The 25,584-nt window shown below is 44.2% G+C and overlaps 1 protein-coding gene across 1 annotated transcript in view; it reads right to left on the bottom strand.

The window, feature by feature from the left end:
• Positions 1–25,584, bottom strand: part of gse1 (Gse1 coiled-coil protein) — a 165,584-nt gene that overhangs the window by 93,555 nt on the left and 46,445 nt on the right. Inside the window, exon 2 of the mRNA XM_040011515.1 lies at positions 22,343–22,481. Coding sequence (XP_039867449.1) covers positions 22,343–22,481 — 139 coding nt within the window. The remainder of the gene's footprint in view (positions 1–22,342; positions 22,482–25,584) is intronic.

Raw genomic sequence — 25,584 nt, 5'->3', positions numbered from 1 at the left:
ACCATGTTTTACTGGGTTGTTTTCTAGATTTGGTCATTTCTAGGAATCTATGGGGATCTACTCACCTTTGGAGCAAGCCTCAAGTGGCCGTTCTAGGAACTGCGGTTTTATCACTTCTGTGTTGGTTTTGAAGAATGCCAAAAGTCTGAAATCGTGATTAATGTGGTGAAAAGGTTAAACTGTCGTGGTTTCTAAGGACACTTGGGAATGAATGTAGGCACCGTTATTGCTATTAGTAAGAACTGTGTTTTTCCTTTTAATCAGAATCAGAATACTTTATTAATCCCGAAGGAAATTAGGGACATTTATGACAAGTTAAAATGTCTGTTGGTAAAAAAAAAAGTCTGCTGCTACTTCTAACAGAGAAATAAAAATAATACAAAAAACAATTGGGACTAATTTAGACCATCTTCATGCATAAAAATATTTAGATTCTACACATTTACATAAAAAAAAACAACATTACTGGCTCTGGAGATCCCCGATTTGTCCTGCTTTATTCAACGTCTATTATGGGTTGGCTACTTAATAAAAAAAAACATTCTTAAGTTTCAGTGCAAAGGGCTGTGACCTAAAACTGTACAGCGAAGTAGAATGCCAGATTTTCAACCAATTAATTACACTGAAGTTCACAGTTTTCTTCAGAGTAATGAGCTGGCAGCGGTTGAAAGATATCAATTACGGTTGTCGTAATTGCCACCATCACTGTTGTCGTCATCATGCACTTTCATCACCAATATGTTCTCGTTGGAAATACAGTCATCGCCTTTGTTCGCAGTTTAATCCTTTCATCTCTCCTGTCCTCTGCTCTGCACTGTTGTCCTTTCCCTTCACCTCTTCTCTTTCCAGCACCCTCTCTTTCAAAATCATTCTACTCTCCTGCTCGGTGTGACGATCCCACACTGTTCCCTATAGACCGAAAGAAAGGCCGGCTTAACATTGTAGCAGCTTGGCAACCAGGCACTAAAACAGGGGGGTGTAAAAAAAAAAAAGAAAAAAAGAAGAAAGAAAAAAAACCCTGTGTTTTCCCTTGAGCCTCTTCTTCCCTCCATCTCTGACCCTCGTTTCTCTACCCTCTCTCTGTCTCTCTGATTCTCTTCTCTAAGCTGGCTGATGGTGGTGGGGTCGGGGACCCTGGCTGAGTGGAACTCATTACAGACTCCCTTCATTTCCATTCTGAGTGGGGCCTGTAGAGAGAGTGTGCACCAGGGCATTGAGGTGCACTCGCTCAGGGAACGGGGCGAACACATTGAGCAAGACTCCACTTATGAAGAGTGACGGCCAACAGAAACAGCCTTTAATACCCCACAGAGGAATAAGAAGGAGAGGGCGGGGAGGGAGAGGGGCAGGCTAGCACGCCAACCGCTGAGAGAGAAGCAAGGAGAGAGGGAGAGGCGGCAAGGAGAGAAAACAGCAAAGGAAGAAAATAGGAGGACGAGGCAGAGAGCAGGGCAAGCTGTGGGGCAGACACAACAAGAAGGCTTATTTAATAAACATGAGCTGGAGCCCAGTGCAATCGAGTGCTACAACGGAAAGCTTATGCAGATGAGAGGCGACCTAATGACTAAATGGAGTGGATGGAGAAAAGAAAAGAAAAGAGAGGAGGGAGAGATTAAAGAGGAAATGGAAGGCAGAGGCGAGGGAGTAGTGTTTAAGTGTCTGTGATGGAGTGTAAACAGAGGAGTTTCTCTGCTGTGTGGGGAAAGACTTTGTTAAACACAGAGAAGGAGGAGAACTGAAGGCAACACAGCTTTGCCCGTGATGCAGCTGTGCAGGTTAACATCAGACAATCAAGGGGATAATGAGGGTGCAGCTGGTATGGCCTTGTATAACCTCATCAGGAGAGGAAATGTTTAGATGAAAAGCGTTCATCTAAGCATTTTATTTGTTCTGCATTCTTCTGCGTGCACAATGTCTGCCGTTTGCCGCGATCAACACAAACGGGGGAAATTTGTAAAAAATTATAGAGCCGTATTTGTGCATCACTGAGTTCCATTACAGATGAGGGGCCCCCAAGCTTTAAACAAGGGAATGCTTTAGAGGCATATGCAAAGGAGTGCTTTTTGATAGTGTGTGTGTGCAGGAGAGATGGGTCCAGGCTTTTGGAGGAGGGAAAAAGCTGTTTACCTGGAACAGAGGATTATGGGACAACTCCCTGTGGCATGTTGAAAGCTGCGGGGGTCTGGGAGGGCTGGGCCTTAAATCAGTTTAGGAAACAGTCACACCTCTCTAAGTCCCTCACCGCCACTGTCTCCTCTTTTTTTAACTGTCTGTCTACCTCTGCCTTTCACGCACACACACTCACGCTTCATCACCCCAGAAATATTCATCCCTTCTCCATTTCCTTATTTTTTTTCTTACAAAATGTTTAAATCGCAGCTGGCTTCCCAAACGTAATCCATCAGACAGTATTTCATTTTCTCCCTGCAGAAGTTACTCTTTTTGCTCTTTTCCCAAATCGCAAAACAGATTCAAAATTGCAGTTTAGAAATAATTTCTAAAAAAGCATAAATGTCACGCATAGTCAAATGAAAGAGAAGTTAAACTGTAGAGGCAAAAAAATGGTAAGATATTTAATAAATCGAAGAATAAATGCTCTTAAATGAGAATATACCAGCACCAAATGATGGGATTTCTTTTCTGCCAAGTTCTTCCATTAACTGGAAGCAAGTATCTATGTGAAGGCACAGAGGGCTTTGTCTCCATCACATTAGTGACAGTTTTGCCCTGCATAGTATACTGACAGACCATAGAAAATACTGCAGTGAGATCCGAGAAAGGAGGAGAGCTGTGGGTGGACGCCAGATAGAACACTCCTACTCTAAACTGGGACAGTCTGTTGGCAGCGCACAGGCTGCATGTGTGTGTAAGCATGTATTACAATTGTTTCTGTTCCCGTGTTATAAAATGTTTGCATTCCTCACTTTGTTTTCTTCCCGTCCAAAGAGTGTAGGTGGATGATACTTTAAGCGCGTGTGTCTATTTGTGTATTCTCACCATTGACGTGAGCTGGCAAGTGTGTGTCTCCCAGTGTGAGTGGGAGTGAGAGTGTATGTGCCACACTGAGTTTAATTAGCCTGCATGGTGCTAGCGGGGCTGTGGTCAGGCAGGGCTGTGGAGCAGTGAATGGGAGCAGGTGGCCTCTGCGACTTGAGCAAGTCAGGTCCAGTCTCTCGAGTGCCCCGCCACCGCCACCCCACCCACCCACGCAGCCCTGGCCTTGACTGATGGGGACAGAGGGCTTACCTGCATGCCTCACTGAGCCTCTCTAATCGCTAACATGCTGCCTTTTACCTGCCTGGCCTATTCGCCCCACAACAGGGAGGGCGAAGACTTTCTGTGAGATTCTCTGTCTTTTAAGCAACTCAAACAGAAAAAACAGGACCCGTCTATATTTCTACAGCAAGAAATCTGGAGAAAGACCAGGTCAAGAGCTGACAGAAACATTCAGAGAGAGAGAAAGAGAGAGAGGGGCGTAGGACAGTGAATGCCAAGTGGCAGCAGTGGCATGTCTCTACCACCTGTCCTGGGGAATATGAACCCCTCTCACTCCTCCTGTTCTCTCAATGTGGGATGACACTGGCTCCCTGTCTGCCTGTCTGGCTAACTGACTGTCAGCCTGTCCATCTATCCGTCTGACCGTCTGTCAGCCTCACTCCTAGTCAGTTAAGTTCGTCAGCTTGCCCGTTAGCCCATTAGTCTTGCCTCTGGCTGCTACCTGCTAAAACAGCTTGTGAGCACCACCTGTATTCATCCCTTCACCACTTTAATGTCCACCTCTATCCTTCTATTTGTGTCAATTTCTCCACCTCTTCTCATTATCCTCTTGGTTTTTTGCCATCATCTTTGCCGCCTCTCTCACTGACTCCTCATTTCTTTCCTATTCCTTTGTTTCTTTCCTAGCAACTCTTCCATTATTTTTTCCACCCCTACCCCCTGGCTGCAGTTCAACCAAGCCAAGCACACTAATAAGCTTTAGCTATGCACAAGCTATCATGGCAACCAGTCATTTCAATTACAGCAACCACACGTGAACACCCCTGACACACATGCACACACACTAATATGTCCATGCACAGCGTGACGGAAAACATTACCTCCAAAACACAAGAATATAAGAGCTTGTTTCATTCTCTGCCAGCTACATTAAACTTCAAACAGGTCTTCCTCATTTTTAATATGCGCAATCTGTAGTCTCTTAGACAGGAGATGACTTTTACAAAACATTGTAACTAGATTGAACAAACACTATGAAGACAGAGGTTATGCTGGGGGTAACATTTCCTGACACCTATCTTGGCAACAGGAAACATCTAGGACAGGCACCGCCAGCGTAGCCTAAAGACTCGGCTGGTGCGGGTTGTACAAATCTCCGTTTGAAAATGCACAAAGACACCAGAGAATGCATTCACAAGCTGAAGTGTGCATAAGCAATCAGTCAAATGCATATATATACACACACTCGCTTACACATACGTGCACAGAGGACAGCAGAAACTCCTCCTGCCAGCCCTGCACCATCTGTCTCTCTGTCTGTGCTTCACAGCCGTGCCCAAACAGGGCCCCAGCAGAGCCAGTGTGAAATTAGCTGCCTTTGTGGGGCTTTGTCTGCTTGTGCATGTCTGTTTGGGTGTACCAGCACGCTTGGTTTAGATGCGTATTTTAGAACATATTTGCAGTCAGTCTGTCAAGAGGTAACCCATGTTGGATTTCAAAAGTGTGCATGCATGTGTGTGTACATCAGAGAAGTGATGGCACTGAGAAAATCCACCGTATCATCTAAGGACCGATTCCCTCGACCTCCGAGCAATCACACTGACTTCAGCCTCATACACTCCACCTACACAAGCCTGCAAGTGAGGTGGGTGTCTGTTTACATGCTATTGTCCGCTCAGGCAGTTCCTGCAAGCCTATCTTGGCCTGGTCTGCCATAACTGGCTCCCAGAGTGCTCTTTGATATCCACTCAGCGGTCTGACCTTTCATGACCTTTGACCTGATCTTGTAACCTCGGGCTTTTGAGAGCTCTGTCCTCTTCCTCTCTGCCTACTAATACGTGATAAATCATGTCTGCTCTGTCACTGTTCTGGATCCGTGTGCACGTACTCTCTCTTGTCTCTCCCGCACTCTCTCTCTCTCTCTCTCTCTCTCACACACACACACACGTGCACACACACACACACACACACACGCATCAATTATCCCACTGCCACATCATCACCTTACCCTGCTAACATTAATGAGTCCAGGGGTTAAAGGTTGTTGACATTCCTTTCACGCTCCTGTGTGAACACTATTGCATGCCCACCCCCACCACGCACACAGACAGAAACAGGCCACAAAAAAGAGAGATTTGCTCACAGAGCTCTGTGGTAATGTGAAAAGCTGAAGTTGTGCTCCTGTATAGAGTTTCAGAGTTGAGAAAGTCTTGAGGCTGATTCAGTGTGTGGTCTGAGGCTTACACAGGGCAGTCTGGGCTGTTGCTAGCCAGACTGATGAAGAACGCTGCTGCCTTGTGACAGATAATCATTGTATTCTTCTCCACTGCAGAGTCTTGGCCAGGAGACAAACCGTCTGGCAAACAGACAGCTTTACGGCGCAGAGCTCAATCAAACTGTCTCCCTACCCAGCGGTAAATACACACACACACACACATACCAGCAAGCCTCACATACAAACACACACACATGGAAACCTAGAGCTAGCAGAGGCTAACCTAGATTGATAACACCAAGCAAATCAGTCTGTCGATTCCCAAAGACGGCTTACAGCTTTATCAACAGTGACATTTTGATTGTTGCATACTTTACTTACCTAATTAATTTAGAAGTGTTCTAATTCAAATGTCATTAACATTGTACACTGGTTGATTTCAGCCATTATTCCTTCATAGATGAGCAGTAAAGTAGGCAGTCATGACAAAAGGAAGACAGCCTCTGCTTCACTGTTCCAAGAGCCCTCTGCTGGATGGACACGGTACACCACAAACCCTTGGTGCTTCACTGCTGTGTGTTTCAGCAGTAGAAAATTGTCAAACGTCAGAGTCAGATCTGATAGTCATTGCTCTGCTGACATTCAGTCCTCTCCCCAAAGAGAAGCACACTCCTTGCTATCAACGCAAAAAGTGGTCAAGCCAGGCAACATGTACCGGGGATATAGTACAGTAACTGTGTGCAGTGATGTGAGGTGAGTCTAGCTTATTTGCTGCTTAGAAACAAGGAAATGGAAAAGAGCAGTCTATATGTTCAGAAAATTCTATGCATGTGTGCATATGTTTGTGTGTGTCAGCGAGAGTGAGAGCAAAGGGTGAGATCAAGCTTCTGTCTCAGTGCTCTGAGTACATTTTAAAGATGTGTGTGTGAGTGTGCAGTGCACCCAGACATATGTGCATGTCCTATAGTTTCAGCACTGCTTACTGACCCCTAACCCTCACTGCCATCGCTAGACCCTGCTACAATTGTCCCTTTGAGCCCCCTGTGGCCTCTGTGGCCCCCAAGGGGGGTAGTTTGCGTGCATGTGTGTGTGTATGTGTGTGCTGTTGAGCCAGAAGACCAGTCATGGCAGTCTGATCCTGAGCTGAGCTAACAGGATTAGAGGAGCCAGGGCTAAGAGGGGAGGAGTCCCTGCCGTCTCTGTCTCCTGGGGATCAGAAATGACACTCGGCCTCAGCAGATGCCCTTAGAGCTGCAGACGACTAACTCCCAATACAGATTCAAAGGTGGGAGTGAGGGAATAACAACAGACCTGCGTAGGCAGCTGCCACCTTGAATCCTCAGAACTGCCAAGAAAACCTTTAAAGTGAAAGAAAAGCACAGACAAATCTTCCTTCTTCTTGTCAAAACTCCCTTTAGGAAGGTACTTCTCTTAACTTTAGCTGCTCCCAATAGCCAGTGGTTTACTCCAAAAATAGTGCTCTTCCATTAAAGAGAAGCACTTTTTGTTAAAGGTTTGTGATACCTTTCAGCTAGCAATTGGTTAAAAGTAATTAAAACTTGCAGAGCTCATTGTGGGTGATTGATGCATTTGACGAGCTGAAACCAAATCAGACCACTTCAGACCAGTTTACATGTGGCTCTAATGATGGCTGGCTGAATCACATTGGGTTAATGAATTTAGGGAGTCTCTAATCAAATCTGTGTGATCTGGCAACAAGACTGACATGTGCGTGTGTGTGACTGTGTGTTTTTGTATGTGAGTGTTTATTGATAACGTGAGAAAATAAACCCATCTGGAGCCAGGCAGGGGAGAGAAATTCTTGCTGCATGCTTCTGATACAAAATAAAACGTGATGTCAGGGTTTTCCTAAGGTGCAATAATAAGCATGAAGACATCAAAGTGTGGGAGGAGAAAAAAGCAGAAAGAGGAAGAGTGAGAGAAATACGGGGACTCGTATGCATGTCTATGAGAGCGTGTGCATGCATTCATAATTGCACATCTGGCAACCCAAAGAGCAAGGTTCCACAGTGACCCTATTTAGCTCTCCGTAATATACTCACACTCTCATTACCACCCAGTTTGTGTGTGTGTTTGTGTGTGTGAGTGTGCTTGTCTGCATGTGTGAGTTATTCTAGCTGCTTCTTCCATTATGCTGTGTTTAAACATGAGAGAGCTCTTTGAGACAAGAGAGAGCTGCGTGAGGGGATCAAACAGTCACACATACACACTCAGTCAAGCACAAACACGCACGCAGACACACATCAGCGTGCTTATACATACACAATCTCAGACACACTCGCACACACGGAGACGCAAAAATGCAATACACCCCCCACACTTCTCTGATTAATAAAGGTCAATTAGCAATTATAATTTCCATATTTAATCAGTCCCCTGTGGTGTTGCTCTGTGGCCTGAGCTTTGACAACTGGCTCTCTCCCGCTCTCTCGCTTTCTTTCTCCCTCTCTCTTTCATCTCTGCTGATGCTGCTCTCACTCCACCTCTCTTGCTTCATGTCACGCTCTCCTGCGCTCTCCCTATCTACGTCATTAACATCTGAGCACGAGCGCCCTGCTTTTCCACCTCATTGTATCCGAGCCCCTCCCGTCTTACCATGTCATCCCTACATCCTCCCATCCCCCCTTCTCTACTTTCTAACTCCATTCTCCCTCGCTTCCCCTCACTCTCTCTCTTTCTGCATCCTCCCTGCATCCTCCTCCCTCTCTCTATCTCTGATGAATGCATCCCCTCATTAATCTTGATGTTTTTCCTCTTGCTGTGTTCTTCCACAGGCCTTCAAACCTCTCGCTAATTGCAATTAATCACTGAGGGAAACAGATGCTGGGAACAAAGGCAACCTGGGGGGGGGGGGGGCATGAGTCTGTACATGTGTTTATGTGTGTACGGCTATCAGCGTGCACATGTGTGTCCACAAATGTGTACAACAGGGCGGAGGTTCAATGAAGCTGTCAGTCAGTGTGCCACACAAAAGTTGGGTATCTGCAGGGTGCTGACATGAACCCTGGGCTGCGCGTGCTGGGGGTGTCAGGAAGAGTTCTCGTGTTTGCTTATATGCAGGTGATTTTTGTATGCTGTGCTGTACTTGCCTGACCCTGTCACAGCTCATCGTAATACCAGCCTAGCCTCCCTCTTTGGCATTGGCAATGAGAGCTCATAAAAAGATAAAAGCATGCGTACGAGGACAGGAGGAAAGAAAGAAAAAAAAAAAAACGAGGAAGAAAAGCATTTCCTTGCATTAGCCATTTGGCTAATAGCTGCTCTATCTACATTCCAGCTTGCATGATAAATGTGTGACAGTCATTGTTCCAGTACAGTTAATGATTTTATTTTAAAAATTAAGAAAGCATGAAGATGACAGACCTACATGTTCCTTCCTACTTATGTGTGTTAGAATACGGTGATTACTAATGTTACTTTATTTCACATACAGAGAATAATCCCACTTTCTCTTGGTTTTTTTTTGTTTTTATTCCTACCTCCTCCCCTTCTCTCCCCATGCCTCCTTCAGTTGTCTGTCATAGCTGTTCAGCCTTCTGCCTTAAGAATCTGCACAACAGCTCCCTAAGAATGCGCACAATGTTTTGGAGGAATAAAGCACACACAAATATACACCGGCATGCACAGAAACACTATTCGTAACTGTTCAGCTGAATCACAGACAAGAGAGTGAGGTTTAATGTGTGTGTGAGTGTGTGTGTGCATGTGTGTGTTCATATGTGAGGTGCTATTATCCATCACTAGAGTATCTGCATCACTTATCAGCCACAAGGAGGCTGAGAAAAAAAGGCTCCTGGAAAACACAAGCACTCGAAACAAAATGGAGAACAAATGAAAAGAAACCACAAGTCGTATATTCTGCTGGGTGCACGCATGCATTGATGCCAGCACACAAACACCTAAGCAGCGTAGTCTGAAATTACAACTACTCGAAGGAGATGTGAACGTCACCAAGACTCATCAAACAATCAGTGGGAGACGCTGCGAGGCTCGGCTGTGTTTTAACACAAGCCTGTTATGCTACAAATCCACTCCAGGACGCAGCAGAATGTCCAACACAAAAGACTCCAGATAACAGACTCCTGCTTTTCTTCTCCCTCATTGCTGGGAGAGGATCATTCTGAGTAGCTTTGAGCCTCTGCGTACGGGGACATCAGAGGGACAATAATGAAATCAAGCTGATCTGATATATTCTCTCAGAATAACACAATACGGTGACCCCTACATAACCCCGAGCACGCACCATCACCCTCCAAATGCAAAAGATCTTGGTGATAGCAGGACCAAAAGGGGAGCAAGGGGAAGGAGGGGGTTAAATGGAGGGAAGGTAAATGAGGTAGTGTAAAGAGTGTAGCGCCTCATGAATTGTTAAAAAGACGTGAAGCAGGTGTTGTGGTAATACTCAAGGAGGTGTGGGCCTACCCCATGCACCCCTTCTCTCATTCTCTCTTTCACACAGTCACAACAAGTCACAAATACAAAGAAGTAACTACTTGAGGCATAAACAAAAACGGGAAAGTGACAAATGTTATTTAAAAATGATCACACGGTGGGATGATGAAGACTCTTAATGTATACACAAGTGTCAATGAGTCACAGATAATGACAGCACAGTGCACGTGGCTCAGGCCTAGCACCTCTGTTCTGCAGTAACTTCATTTGTCACTGCTGTTGTCACACTTCAAAGCCCAAAGCATATTGAGCTGTTTCTCATTCCCAGTAAAAGGTAGAGAGGGAGGAGATCTTCGAAGAAAGCCTGGAGAAAGCTCGATTAAGCGTCTACTGTTCTTTACCTGACAATACTGTAACTTCAAGAAATGACAAAGCCTACTTCCCCAAACACACCAACCCCCTGCGCACACCGACATAGTCCCCTGACAGTTCCTTCCCAGCAGGCTCCACTCAGCCTTTATTCATTTTTTATACACACCTCCTGTGAGTCTATTGCTCGGCACGCAGCAATCGCTGCGCTTAACCCATTATGCTAGGTAACGCTCCCCGGAACGGTTGCTCCCTCCCCAGGATAAATTATTAACTTCCTCCACGTCCTGCCATTTATCACTGAGCCCCATCGAACAGAACAGGAGAACCATTGCTCATATCCATGGCAACAAGGGCCCATTTGTGCAGCAGTTGGATGCTGCTGATGATGAGGAGAGAGATGAGGAAGATGAAGCGAGAAGCCAAATAATACCTGCTTTTATAACGGTCTCTATTGGAAGCATGCAAGCCTGCTCTTCTTTTTTAGTTGATTTTTCTTTCGCCTCTACCTCTTTTTACAACCTCTGTGTGCAGCCCCTTGCCTCTTCCTCCGTGGCTCCTCTCGCCTTATTCACACTACCAGCCCTCTCCTCAAGTCTGAGATGGCAGCAGTATGGGTAATTAGATCAGAGCTTTTCTTTTGTCTCCATGGAGATGAATCATACAGTCAGAGTGACAGTCTGAGCTTTAGTGCTACGCGGTAACCTAATCAGAATGTTTGAACCCCGGCCAGAGTGGCAACATAACCAAATAATAGCAAGATGAACCTGCAATGACCTGCATCCCAGCGCACAGCAGGGCACACAGACGGGGGTGATGAGCAGTTCTGGTTAAACACACCGGATCACATCCCGAGATGTGTTTGTGCGCATCAGAGTATGTGTGTGTGTCTATGTGCATGAGTGAGTGCCTGAGCTTGAGAGGCGTAGGCCCTCACAGGTGTCCTAATTCATGAGCAATCGCAACTCATGAATAATTAAACACAAAATGCAAATGTGCTCCTTTGATCATTTACATTCATGTCTAACAGCATTAATTAATCAAACAAACCTTTTCTTTTTCCCCAGTGGAATAGTAGGAAAAAACCCCCACCAGCAGTCAGAGCACAAAAACACTTGAACACATGTAGGCAGACAAATATACGAAAAAGAAAATCCACACAGTAAACAAGTTCACTAATCACACCATTTAGCCACATCTAAAGAAGCTAAAATTATGTATATTCAGTTTGTAGAGCGACTCAACCTTGTGCCAACCACTCGGTTAAGATGAGTAAGTATTCCTGCATGTAAACGGACTCTTATGATATCCCTTTTAGTAGCTACACCTGTATGCTAATGTGGTTCACACAAAAACACAATGCAATTTCAGCATAAGCTCTATGGTAAGCCATCACCTGATGTATTGCTGTGAGTAAGTAAGTGTGATGTGTAGTAAGTTAGATGCTACATCTAACTCACAGGTCCTGCAGTACCAACTGCTCAAATATGCACACAAGCATAGTCACCACCAACCTATAACTGCATGCACAAGCTCGCACAGCATGACACAATTCAAACAGAAAGAGAACTGAGACTGATTCTCATGTTTAAAGTGCAAAATTCTGTTGTCAACAGTTGGCTCTAACGGATAACCTCACAACTGAACACAAGCACATGCACAGAAACCACAGCTGGCTGATCAGGATTTCATAGGCTTTTTGATATGCCCACTCTGTGAGATGGACCTTATAAACAGACTCTGTTCAGCTGACCTCTTGTTTATAGCAACAGTATCATACACAAATGAAAAACTCATAAAGCAAGAAACAGATCTCCCTCCCTCCTCTCTCCCATCTTTCCACATCCTGTCTCTCAGATTTTCTCAATTATTGGTCGTCTCCTTTGCTTAACCTCCACCCTCACCAAACGAACTCCTCTCTTTCGCTTAATAAGCCTGTTTGCATGCAGTGCACACTTTTAAACAAACACAGACTCTAATGCATACCTAGCCAGACTCCTATAACTCTCTGCTGGCACCACTCCCCTCCTGTCGCACCCTTCTGTCATCAATTCCTGCTCAGTGATAGAGAGCGGTACATCTGACTTATGGAGGATATCAATATCTCAGACATAAAATGGAGAAGGGAAGGATGGACACCTCAGGCTTCTTTTAGGATGCCTCGTAAAGCTAAATGATAGTTGAAGGGGATGAGAGACTGAAGAGAAGGTGGGGCAAGGGAGGAAAAGCGAGTGGTGGTTGTTAACGTTATGGCAGGAGAGGCGTAAATAAGGGAGATAGAGATTTACAGCGTGCGGGTGACGTTTGAGAGTGAGGTGTTTGTTGAGTGGTGACAGTAGTATTAACAAGGTTACAAAGGACTGAGTGGGTTCGCTTGCTGTTTGCATGTGTGTGTAATTGGCGATTTACGTTTGAGCACAGTTGACAGTGTGTATTATCCAATGGCTGATCTCACCAAGGGATTTATGTTAACAGCCAGCATTCGAAGTGTCTAACAGTAGGCTGTAAATAGCTGTCTGTCTCCAGTGACATTGCCAAAACATCCATAAACCTGTCACCTAGGACAGTTTCAGTCACATTCGACAGGAAGGGCCAAGCAGCCATTAAACTATCAGCTTACACTGAGAAGGCAGGTCTGCACGGTGGCGTTGGGGGGGTTGTGCTGCAAGCATTAATGAATCTACTAGAGCATTTAAAATAACTGCAAAATAGGTGTTTTACGAGGGTGGAGCAATGTGTGTATCTAAATATTCATAATATGGTTGAAATGGACAAGTTGACACAGGCTGGAGTTCTCTGCAGGCTGTTAACAGATACAGCACGCTGAACTATGGTTAGCCCTCTGACTCACACAGAAGTAACTGCACCAACACATATGTTTGATAAGTACACACACACACACACACATACACACACACGCACACACACACACACACACACACACACACACACACACACACACACACACACACACACAGAGGTGCTTCAGAGTGAGGTCAAGCAGACATTGTTGAACTAAGAAGAGGATCAATAGTGCTCTGAGTGTTTGTGCACCTCTTGCTTCCCTCCCACATTTTCTTTGCTCATTTGCGGTCTTTCCACCTCTTTCTCTCTCTTCCTCTTGCTACCTTTATGCACATATACAATGCTACCAGTATAGCACGCATGCAGCAGAGCAGCAGCCATTACTGTACAGCAGGGCATTTCTCATACTACTGCAATCCTCGCTATGCTCTCTTACAACTGACTGCTTTACCATCTCTGCTGTGTGGTATAACTGTCACCACTGCATGTGTGTCTGCGTGTGTTTCTGGATGTGTCCCAGAGGCTGTGTTCATACTACTGTGGGAAATCTATGGCTGGTGACTCCAACTCACTGGCACCCTACTAGCAATAGCCTGGATGTGATAGGCAGATGAAAAGAGAACAAGGCAGTGACAGAACGACAAGCAGAGAAGAGGCAGAGAGAACATGTAAAGGACAAAATGCTTTCTTCCCTAGTTGGGAGCATCTCATTTTTTCTCATTAGGGGAACTCATCTGAGCTCAGAGGATAAAAGGAGGACTGATAGCCGGTCTTTCTCTTTCACTCCATCTCTCCTCTTTCTCTTTTTCTCCTACTGTGCACATGCCACCTAATTAATTACACCCTACCATTGCATTGCTACAACAACCACTGCCGTCTAATTAACAGCAAGCCTCAATCATGACCCCACTTCTAGGGTTCTGGATCTGTTTGTGTGCGTGAGGTAGAGAGGTGGAGGAGGAGTACTGTAAATGTGTGATGCGCTGTAGGGAGGATGGAAAAAAACAGCAGGCAAAAGAGAGAGAGGGAGAGAAGGGTAGGTTGATTAAAATTTAAGATGAAGAAAGAAACAAATGGATGACACATAGCTTGCAAGAAGCGGTGAGAAGAGCTTAGTTAAGACAAACCATTAATGAGAAGACAATTATTTAAATATGACAGATGCTCAAAAGAAGAGAGCAGAGATGGGGCAAGATAGATGGCGCATCTCCTCCCCAGTCCCAGCTGGACTTTATCAAGCAGACTGGAGCCAGCGAGGTTGGTGGGGAGTTCCAACTGTGGCGCGTTTCACCCCGGATACGTCACTACCAATCCCCCTTGAGCCTGCATGAGTCTGGCCAGGCCTTGGTGCTGCTTAAGCTTGCCATGCCAGGCTCATCGGCTCCTACCGGCCCAAACGCACTCATACTGATTTTATCAGAGAGAAGAATAGAGCGAGGCAGACACTCAACACACATCAGCTGTACAAGCTGCAAACCACATATGCTACATGTAACGTCCCTGTGGTTTAATGGTCTGCAAAAAGAGATGAAGAGAGAGACGAAGAGGGCGGCAGCTGTAATTTGTTTAGTGTATGTGAATCGATTAGAGTTAGGGTCGTATTATTCTTCTCCCACGTCACACACAAGAGAACTGAAGCCCAGTGGAGCAATCAAGGGCTTAAATGGAGTTATGCGCACACACAAACACAAACACACACCCTGGTTTCCCGAGTGTCTTCTAAATAGTTTATGCAGAACATGAGGCCATATGTATGGTAAATGAGAGGTGAAAAAAAAAAAAACACCCCAGAAACTGATGAGGGGGGCCACACCGGATGTAAATGATACACTAATGGGAAAATACAGTTAAATGTAGATAACCAACAGATAAAAATGACACCATAATTAATATTAAGGTGTCAACCTATATCCAGTGACTGCTTTATTAATAGTGTTAAAGCCATTTTGAAGAGCCAAGTAGACTTTTCTTGTAATTACACCCAGACATATCTAGTTTTGCTCCCAAAAAACGTTTGTGCCTCATATTACATCGTAAAAAAGATCCATGCAGTTATTTCATACATGTTGCTTATTTCAGTTTATTATACAATAATTATTATATAATAATAATAATAATGCAATGAAAGCTAATATTAATTTTAAGAATTTTTTATGTTTATATAGTATTTATGTGAAAGAAACCTGGACAGGATAATTTAATATAGTTTATGTATTATGTATTTTACCATTTTAATATTAGCACAAGTGCAGTCAAAAGGAAATGCTCATGAGAAAGCAGAGGTGGATATGATATTATCTTGTCAATAACATTTTGATAAATGCAAAATAATAAAATAACACAATATAATAAAGTCATATTAGATATTTAATCAAATTCACTTACATTACGTACATTACACATTTACATTTTTACTCTTGGGCACTATTATAAGACGAGTATACAGTCTTTCTTTATTTTCATGTACAGAGTCGTATAAAAGGCGAAAACGTGACACGTATATAGTTTCACTAGAACAACATAAATGGAAGATATAGAGGAGGATAGGAGAGGGAGGAAGAAGGAGAGAAAGTGAAACAGAATGTACTAGTAATGGGCCAACGGCAGAGAGGAGAGGCCATGTTCGCTGTCAGCCATTAACATGGCCAGGACTAAATTATTCACTGCACTCTGTCACCTTACACAAGCCTGGGCTAACACAGACTAAAGAGGGCTGTGTGCGTATGTGTGTGCATGTGGGTGTGTGAGAGTGTGCGTGTGAATGAACTGTGGCTGGTAGGAGGTGGAAGGGAAGGATTCCTTTAAAGAAGGGGCTCTGTAATGCCATCCTGTGGCTAGAAGAAGAAAGACTATGTACGAGCTTTTTCAATTAGAGGGAGCACACCTACACAAGCATTCGCAACCATACACCAGATCAAGAACACGCCTTTATGTTACTCTGAAAAATGTGCATGCAAATAATATACAAGTGCTAACCTTCACTTGCCCTTTGAGTGTACGACAAGCACACGCAAATACATAAACATGCAAGCACAAACACCGCAAGCAAAAACATTTAAAAAAGACACGAAAGAACAGAGAACTGTTTTGTGTAGAGGAAGCTGATTTCCATATAGCCTGCTGGTTTACTAAGGAACAGGAGAGGGTGGTTAGGAAGAGCAGCTGGGCAAACAATACAACCTCACCTGGAGTCATTTATATGGATTGCTTGTGTGTCTGTGCCCGTTTGTGTGTGTTATGCCTATGTGTGTGAGGGTTTGTGTGTTTGGTTGTTATGTCGAGAGGGGTGTCTCCTGTTGCTGCTCTTCTTCATCATGTTCCTGAAAGTGCCGTTGGCAAGGAAACCGGGGAGAGAGAGAGCAAGCGCGAGACAGATGAGAGACAAGTCAAGGAGCACAGTTTCGGGTAAGAGCAAGACAAAATGGGGAACAAAAGGCAGACAAATGAGAGAGGAAAAATAAAAGCAGAAGATCATGGCAGAGAGTGCTGGTGGTTGTTGGAGCAGCGGGGCTAGAAGAAGATGGAGGAGGGAGTTACAGAGGGGAGCCAAAGAGCATGTGACAGTGCGACCCATGCCTCCCACTGACAAGCTTTATTACAGTCCCACCTGCCGAGAGACAGCAAAAAGCACTTAGTCTCAGCCAAGTCGCCTGACAGCAGAGGACAGTTCGAAAGGAGGGAAAGAGAGAGGGATCAGAGAGTGGGAAGAAAGGAAGGAGAGAGGCTAGAAGTGGAGACAGGAAGGCTGGATGGGAGGAAGGGATGATTAAAGTCATGGGGTTGCAAAAAGGGCTGGAGAGGAAAGGTGATATAAATAAAGGTGACACACAGAGAAAAAAAAAACATGACAAAAGCCCAAATAAAAATTAATTCAATATTGTTATTAGATGACCACCACTGGCAAAAGTACACTTTAATTAAATATTTTCATCTATAGAAAACATCCTCACTTTTTCTTGTACCCACTGTGGATTAATTCCAGCAGTGTACTTCTTTAGTTGAGCTATTACATTGCTCGATTTTCTAATTTTCCTCCCATGTTCTCGATAATGTCGGGGGGCACAGTGATGCAAAGATGATTACTGTCACCTCGCAACAAGAAACTTTTGGGTTTGACTCCACCGACTGGCTGCGGCTCCTCTGTATCCTCCCCTGTGCCTGTGTGGTTACTCAGCTTCACCCGAGAGTTCAAAGACATGTTGAGTTAACTGGTGATCCTGGCCATAGGTGCAAATGTAATTGAGAATGGTTGTCTGTCTCTCCGTGTTAGGCTCGGTGACCTGTCTAGAGTGTACTTCCTCCTTTTTTTGCCCTATGACAGCTGGGGTAGCCTCTACAAAGCTTGCTGCCAGTTTTTAGCACATCAGGCCTAATCATGCTTGAACACCTGCTTCCTTTCTCAATGTGAGGTCAAAGGTCAGAGTCTGGAAGTTTCTCACTAAGCTGTCTTTTTTCTTCTTTTTTTTCCTGAGCTGTCTTGAACGTTGCCTGATGGCTTCCACGCTGGGCCTCCACCTCACATTAGGTGGTCTCAGTGTGTAAATATAGTATATCTTAATACATCTAAATATATTTTCTCTCAAGTCCAAAAAAGGGAATCACAATGTTGACAAGCAGTACTGGCAACAGGTTTAGTTACTTGAAGTTAAAAAGCAACACTTTTAAAAACAACATAAATTTATTATTTTTTTTACTCAGTAACATGGGGTTTAAGCTTTTTGGATAAAAATTGCCAATGCATTTCAACATATTGTAATTGATGTAGTTTAAGATCATTTTAAAGCATTGCAGATCAAGCTTTACAAATCCTTTAAGACCAGCTGTGGTGAGTGGTATAATAGTAGAATATAGCAAGTGCCTGTACAAGAAAAAAGTTAAGCAAGGGACTTTCACCTTGGAGAGAAGGTGTTGAATCCCTTGTGAAGCCAAAAGTTAGCCTATCTGTTGTGAGGCAGTCAGGAAAAGAGACAGGGAGAGAAGAGAGCTGCATACTGGCAACAAGCTTGTTGCAGGAATAGTTGATGAAGACACTTCTTTATCACTCTTGACTGTGTCATTGTCATTGTGCAGAAAGAATGTCAGATTCCAAACATTGCCTCCCCGATGGTGTTAGGATAGCAAGGTAGGTAAGAATATTGATATATGCAGTATAGAGCTAAATATCCACCCAGAAATAACAACGCAATTTTAGATACTGCCATCATTTAGTGCATCAGCTCACATCTAATAGAGCTCCAGCCTGATGATGTATCTGCTGATGAGCTATGGCCAAGTAATGACATGCTCCGCTGCCTGTGAATCTATAGGTCTCTTCCCTAAGTCTACACTTTCAGGCTCCCAGGCTCTGGTTGGAAAACCACACTCACTAAATCAAACCCATCCGGAGGGAAGAGGAGAGAAAGTGAGAGAGCGATGGAAAGAAAGAGACGATGAATATGGGGGGAAAAGGGGGTCAACAGCCCGTTTCTTGGCCTTTCAGGGAAAGGAATGTGTTGGAAGGGATACAAATCAACCAGGAGTGACTGCACAATAAGGTCAGTGTGACCAGAGGAGAATCCCGACACAAATGCTCGACTTGCATATATACACGCACAGGAGCAAACACATTAAACACACAAATGCAAACACAGTGAGTGATTGAGTCGGGGCATAAGCTCATGCCCACCATGCGAGTGGCTAATAACCATGGCATGTTGCCAAACCCACTGTCTCCTCACTAATTCCCCCATGCACGCCAGCACTGGCGCCACACACTGCAGAACAGGGCTCTGTTTCTCAAAAGTTCTATGATCATTACTGAATTACTCAGATACATGAATGAAAAAACAGGCACACACGCCATCCAGTTTGCAAGGCCCTGAAGAAAAGATAATGAAACAAACAATGAAAACACTGTGAATTAATATTTGTTTATTGAGACTGCCTGCTCTCACTTAACACACACACATACACACACACATATCTCAATGCCCACTCTGATGGGCTGGAAAAAGAGGGCAGAGAAGTGGCACTTTGCCAAGTGTGGTGCTGCCAAGAGACTCAGTATACCCCAGTCTCCAGCGGCATTTTAATCACACACACACACACACACACACACACACACACACACACACACACACACACACACACACACACACACACACACACACACACACACACACACACACTTTCCCATCTGCTGTGCTTCATAGAAGCGGTGGCAAGCTTGTCACTGTCATTTGAAGTTGTCCCACCCTCCCATCCCCACAGAGGGGGACAAAAGAGAAGAAGAAAAGAGAGGGAGCCGAGGAGGGGGAGCAAGCAGTGGCATTCCTCCCCATGCTTCCTCTGTCACTCTCCAGTCGTCCTCTATTGAGCGCATTCCTTGCTACCACATCTTCAGCTCACCATCCTCTCCTTCCCCACCCCTCAGCGCCTCAGTCGTGTAACCTCTTTGCTCTCTTATTCCTTGCACTGCTCCTTACATACACATGCCGATCTGTCCACTGGACAAAAGACGGGGGAAAGTGCAGCTGTAATCATCTTCTTACAGCCGGCTTTGTTTAATGTTTGCATGTGTAGCTTACTGTGTTGTGGCATGACTGTTTGAGCAGTCAACCTGCTGTCTTCCCTAACACTCTTAATGTGGAATGTTAACCAGACACAACAAGCTCAGTCTTTCCAAGCAGATGCAAGTGGCCAAAGACTGTTAAGTACCCACCCTCTGTGCCCCAACCAGTACCCACACCCTACCTTCAGGGGTGTTCCATGCTCCCACTGTGGGTAATTGTGATTGTATTGAACTGGCCAAAAGCCAAGTGCACTCAACTGCCAAGTCTGCCAAGTCCAGCTGTGCTGTTGCGATCAAAACACACTCACAGCTCATCTCATGGCAATCAGCATGCGTAATTCCCTTGTCAAAATATACATATGTACACAACAACATGAAGGCATATGTTTCTGAATGGATTTGTTGAGTGTGAAAAGGACAGAAGGCTGCTCTGACACAGTGGAACAGAGCAGAGTAAAGGCTAACAAAGGCAGGAATCAAAGACGCTGTGAGACGGATAAATGCTCCAACAGTTGAGATAAAGAAGAGAATAGCACCACAGATTCCCACTCCATATACCCTTACTATTATATAGGCTATATAAGTCCTGCGTGTCACTCCCTCTATTAGAAATCTGTGCAGTTAGTGTAGCAGGAGGTTTACCTTTGTCCTTCCTCACCACTAACGATGTATTGACTGTGTAGTTGCTCTGAGTGGGTTGTGAAGTATTCGTCAAATCAAGGGTCCACAAGCATGAAGCACATCGTGGTCAGCCCAGTTCAAACCCTCTGCTTCCTTCCATATGAGGGTTCACTGCAATGGTTTTGAGCATTTGAAATGAAAAGTGGCTCCTTCTGAAATATTTCTGACATGATGTGACCGAGCAGAGAGTGCAGACTGCAGTGGACAGTAGGAACTGTCTCAGATCATCAGTCTATCGCTATAGCTTCACTACGGTTGCTGCATGGGGACATTTAATGATTTAAACCCTACAGCCTTGTGATCATGACTGCCTGTGTACCTCTTTACTCTATTCTGTGTGAACACGGAAAGCGTGTCTTGTGTCACGTTTCTGGCCCGAGAGAAGGAAATGGGCCGTGTCATGTCAGTGTGAGCTGCAGCGCAACACGCATGATGAAGAGCGCTTAAATAACTCATGAAAACCCTGTTCTCATACCACAGTAGACCACAGGGAGGATCATTCGATGTTACGTGTGTGTCTGTAGATGTGAGGTCCCCCCCACCCCTTGTCATGACTGTTTAGCCAAGTGCCTTTGTGGTGGTGCTACAGTGTCTGTGTGTTTAGTTAGAAGGAGAGCTTTAGATGGTTTCTGTAAACGACAACAGGGCACTCGTGCCTAAACAGAAATAGCCGTGGAAAAAAGAAAGCGAGGCCTGAGCAGGAAAGAGCAAAAGAGAGAGGGAGAGAGAGAGCTGAAGAAAGCGACAGTGGAAAAGAGGAGGATGAGATAAGAAACGTACAAAACGGTGATGTTTATTAGTGTAAACATTTCCATAAATAAAAGAGAGAAGAAAAAGGGGATTTTGCATTCAGTTAAAAGGCAGTTTGGCTAAACTGATGAGAGGAGACAGCCAGCACTTTCCACATAAACACACTGAGCTCCAAACCCCTCTGTTGTGATGGCCTCCCTCAGGACATATAGTCACAATTTTTTTGTGGCTGTGCCTGCTTCATCATGACATCTTCAACCTCATTTTCCAGCATTACTTTAGCAGTCCCATCCTCTTAACCCTCGGGTCAAGCACCACTTAAATGCACTATAAAGGAGATGTGAACTGATGCAAAGCATACAGTTTCAATAACTGATTGAAAAGTGTATTTGATTAATCTATCTAGAAGTAAACTTTCAAGTTAATAACAAAAAGGGTCTTTGTAAAAAAAAAAAAAAGGTGGCTTTGTAGGTTTGCATTGCTGGTGATTTGGAGCAGCTGCTATAAAACAATGCACTCAAAGGATGGTGAAGAGATCAAACGCCTGGGACATTTGCAAAACAAACTGCAGACAAGTCATCTTCACGTCCCATAATCTCACTCGGCAGATTGTATCGATAGATATTTGTGATGTGACACGATGGAAAAGAAGCCGTTAATGTATGACGCTTGGTGATACGTATTCTTGGTATACGGATGAGGTGAAATGGGGCTGTAAAGTGTAAAAAAGGCAGAAGTATAAGAGTACATGGTGGGACAAGCACGAAGAGAGGAAGTCAAAAGTAATTTTTGTCACTTTTCGGTTAGAGTGTCAGAACTGCCAAAGATCTCATTTCATTCACTCCGGGGGTCTCACCACTTCCTGTGTTGCTACATAGCAGGGTCACACAGATACCTCACACAGGAAAAAGTAAGCACAGATAAGTTGCTTACCAAGTAAAGAGTATATATTTCGAGGGTGTGGTTCATTCTAGCTGCAGAGTGTTTACTACTGAATGTTCTGAGTGACAGACTCTCGAGTAGTTCTGGCCACAGGAGACACACAGAGACAAGATCAACAAATGCAATATTAAACATATCAGTCAGTCAGATAATACTGCTAATGGCTGGAGAATGGCAAAAGGAAATTCGATTGCACTGCTTTATAGTGCAGTAAGCTCTTCAAAATCACAGTAGTGTTAAGTGAAATGCTTTGAATCACAGATCCCTGGTGCGTAAAAGACAAATAAAAGGCTTCAGTGTTTTAAGCAAAACAGAAAAACAACAAAGAGAAGCAATAGTGATGGAAATAGGGAAGACGGAAGCATAAAACCAGTGGAACAAGTGGGTTTTGCAATACTCACCGGAAAGCTGACGGTCTGCTCTCTCTGCCTCCAAGGTCAGTGGCCGAGGAGGAGTGTAGTCACCTGTAGTTTGTGAGGGCCCCGACCCTGCGTCCACTTCCTTACTGGCTCCTGCTGCAGCCTCAATCACAGTACTACCCTGAAACATAGAAATACTGTTAGGGTACCGAGGTATAAGAGGCGTTTGTTAAGTCTAAATACATTTCCTAGAATAACCATCAACAACAACTCAGTTTAAAGATTCACCTGCTGTGAAAGTCACAATATGAGAGATGCTGTGGAAATGTTTGCAAAACATACTTGTTCTTACTTTATCAGGGCTAAAGCAGAAATACTGGTATTGTAATAAACTTTAAACAACAACAAGAGATTGATGGTGCAAATATAGCAATTAACTGCAGATCTATTTTGACTGCAAACATTTTTAGCTGCTGTCACAGCACTCAGATTTCTGCTATAAAAAGACAACAACCGAAGGGGGATGCAGCTCTGGGTGAAGAAATGTCCCTTCCCTGAAGTGACAGAGCTACAAAACAGAGAGACAGACAGACAGAATCAAAGAGCGAGACAGAGGGAGACTTTTCCTGACAGACCAAGTCTGTTTGTACGTGCTCTACTCTGCCCCCTTCCACAGCTGAAAGAGGAAAGATGGATGAGACATCAGCAGAGAGACAAGCTGACCATGAAAAGCAGAGGGAGAAGCAGAGGGTGGCTGTCAGCGAGGTGAGAGAGAAGAGTGGGAAAGACTTTAAAAAAAAAAAAAGAAAAGAAAAAAAGACCGTGATGGCTCCCTCCATTGACGAGTAGCAGAGAGACAGGCAGGGGAGGTGCAGCACATCTTAAGACAAAAAGGCACCCTGGGCTTATGAAATATACATAGCTCTCAGCTGGAGACAGAGACACGGAGCGACAGAGCAGAGGAGGGCCCTGAAGACTGACGAGACTCCACTACCCCTCCTAAACACACACTGCTAAAAATAAAATACACAGACACATTCCTAATGACTTCTCATGAGGAGCCGGGGGGAGTAGTTAGAGTCTCTTTTTCCTCCTTTATTTAAGTGTGTGTGCTCGCCTGACTGACTGCATGTATTCACAGACATTTGTTGATGTTTGTGAAACATCAAGGTGTGTCAATGCTTCCTCCTACAGTTACAAGTTGAGTGGGCAAACCCAAAACGGTAAATATGACACAACAAACTGACAAGTGCTTTGGCAGTTGGCCTGTATGTAAATTCGCATACTGGTCAGGGGATTTTTTGTTTTTTTGTTAGCTCAACCGCTTCTCTCAAATCTGCCCACGGGCCTTCTTTTCAGGCCCAGACAGCTGCCTGTGCCACACTAGCAGTTAAAAACCATTTCAAATACACCTCACTTAACAATACATTCACCCTTTGTTCAAGCCAATGATTCACCTCTCCTACGCACTTTTGGTTATGGATATGCCACTGAAGTATTAGGATTCTCATCCCATTGTATTTCTGTGCACCTGTCTAACCTGCAAGAATGTCACTGGGTATTTTGACTTCTTTGCTGCTTTATTATATCTTATCTTAGCCTCTTCATCAGGCATGTTGGGTATGCTTTAAGGCTCTACACACCTTAAAAGCAAAGTAAGGGGGAGGACAGTGCAGGCAAATAGTCATGTCTGAGCCCGTGGATTAACTCTACTCCAGACAACACACACAACAAACATGCTCACGTGTTTCCTAACCTTTTCTGCCACTCACTCTCTTTCATCAGCCACTTTGGTGTCTTTTTTTCTTGTTTAAAAGGCACAAGTAAATGGCTTATTTATGAACTCCCTAAAGTGGATGTAAAACTATAAAAAAAGAAAGGAGAAGGGCACAGAGAAGCAGCTAGCAGGGCATGAACTTTTATATCTAGTCAAGGACATTAGCCTACATAATTTAATTACTCAGATATTGTTTCATTTCTCATCCGCTAAACTGGATGGCAGGAAGCAGCACTTAAAAATCCAACCCTCAAAGAAAAAGCCAAGATAACAGGACTCATTGATGCTAATTTAGATGTTGGCATCAAAGGCTTAAAATGGCTCAGTTAGACCCAAAATATTGGGAAGCTATATATTTTCACAATGTCTTGGTGACACAACATAACCCTGTGACAGCAGCAGAAGTGCTTTCATACACAGCTATAAGCTAAGCAAAGTGTTACCTTCTCAATGACTAGCAAATAATGTAGCGATTCATGATTTGTTCTTAATCCGTTTAATGTGTTGGCATGCTGATATTTGTTAATACGTATTAACTGCAAAGTGCAGCTAGGGCTAAGGAATTCTCTGTGACGCATGTCTTTGTTTGTTCCCAGGGTGTCACACAAATTGAAATGATGGGAAATTTAAGAGGAAGACAATTGATTGCACATACAACCCAACCCAAGCAAAAGCTTAATTTATTTTTATAAAAACTACAAGTAACTACCTCTTAGTGCCTCGCCAACTCCATCAATCACTAAAACAGTAAATCTGAATCACACATTTATGCTGCATTGCCAAAAATAAGAAAGAAAAATGTGCCCGCATAAATAAAACTGATCTAAAGCTATATAACCACTCTTTTATTTGAAGAGCTGTGCCTGAGTGTGCATGCACACTTATGTTGACATATGCTTTCTGAATAGACCAGAAATAGACCAAGGCCATTTAAGATGCAAAGCAGGAGTCAGGAGGTGAAATGAGAAAGATCTACAGAGGTAGTACTAATTGAGGTTAATTCCAGAGTTCAGCATTATCTCTCTAATCGGTAAGGAGGGTGTTAGTAATGGATGATGTCACAGGACATGGAGAGAGCCTGCCAGCACAAATCACTTGCAGTGCGAAGTATAGTATGCCCTCCAAGGATCACAAGACATTAGTAGCTGAGAGCAGATCTTGATAGGCGGCTAAAGATAAACAGTCCAAAGGGTACGCAGGCTTACATGTACAAAAGTGTGCATGCTTGTGTGCCTCTATTACTGTCTTAAAGAAAAAGGCTTTTCAGTCAAGAGAGCCACGACCTCTGTAGTTATCTGCCTGTCTTAACCTACATATCACCTGTCAGCTTCTAAACAGCGTTCACAACCTCTTGCACGCATCCACTCACCTTGTTCTAGAGTCTGTATCACTTCTTCTAAGTGAGACGCAGGGAGTGATGAGGCAACGCATGTGCACATCACTCAAAAAGACATTTAGCCTTTGATAATTACTCTCTGTCTCTCTCATCCACACTCACTGTGGCCTA

The sequence above is a fragment of the Simochromis diagramma genome, unplaced genomic scaffold (assembly GCF_900408965.1).
Source record: "Simochromis diagramma unplaced genomic scaffold, fSimDia1.1 OVJJ01000603.1, whole genome shotgun sequence".
In the NCBI taxonomy this organism is placed as follows: Eukaryota; Metazoa; Chordata; class Actinopteri; order Cichliformes; family Cichlidae; genus Simochromis; species Simochromis diagramma.
Note: the sequence above shows the minus strand (reverse complement) of the source record. Positions and strands in the feature narration are given on the sequence as shown.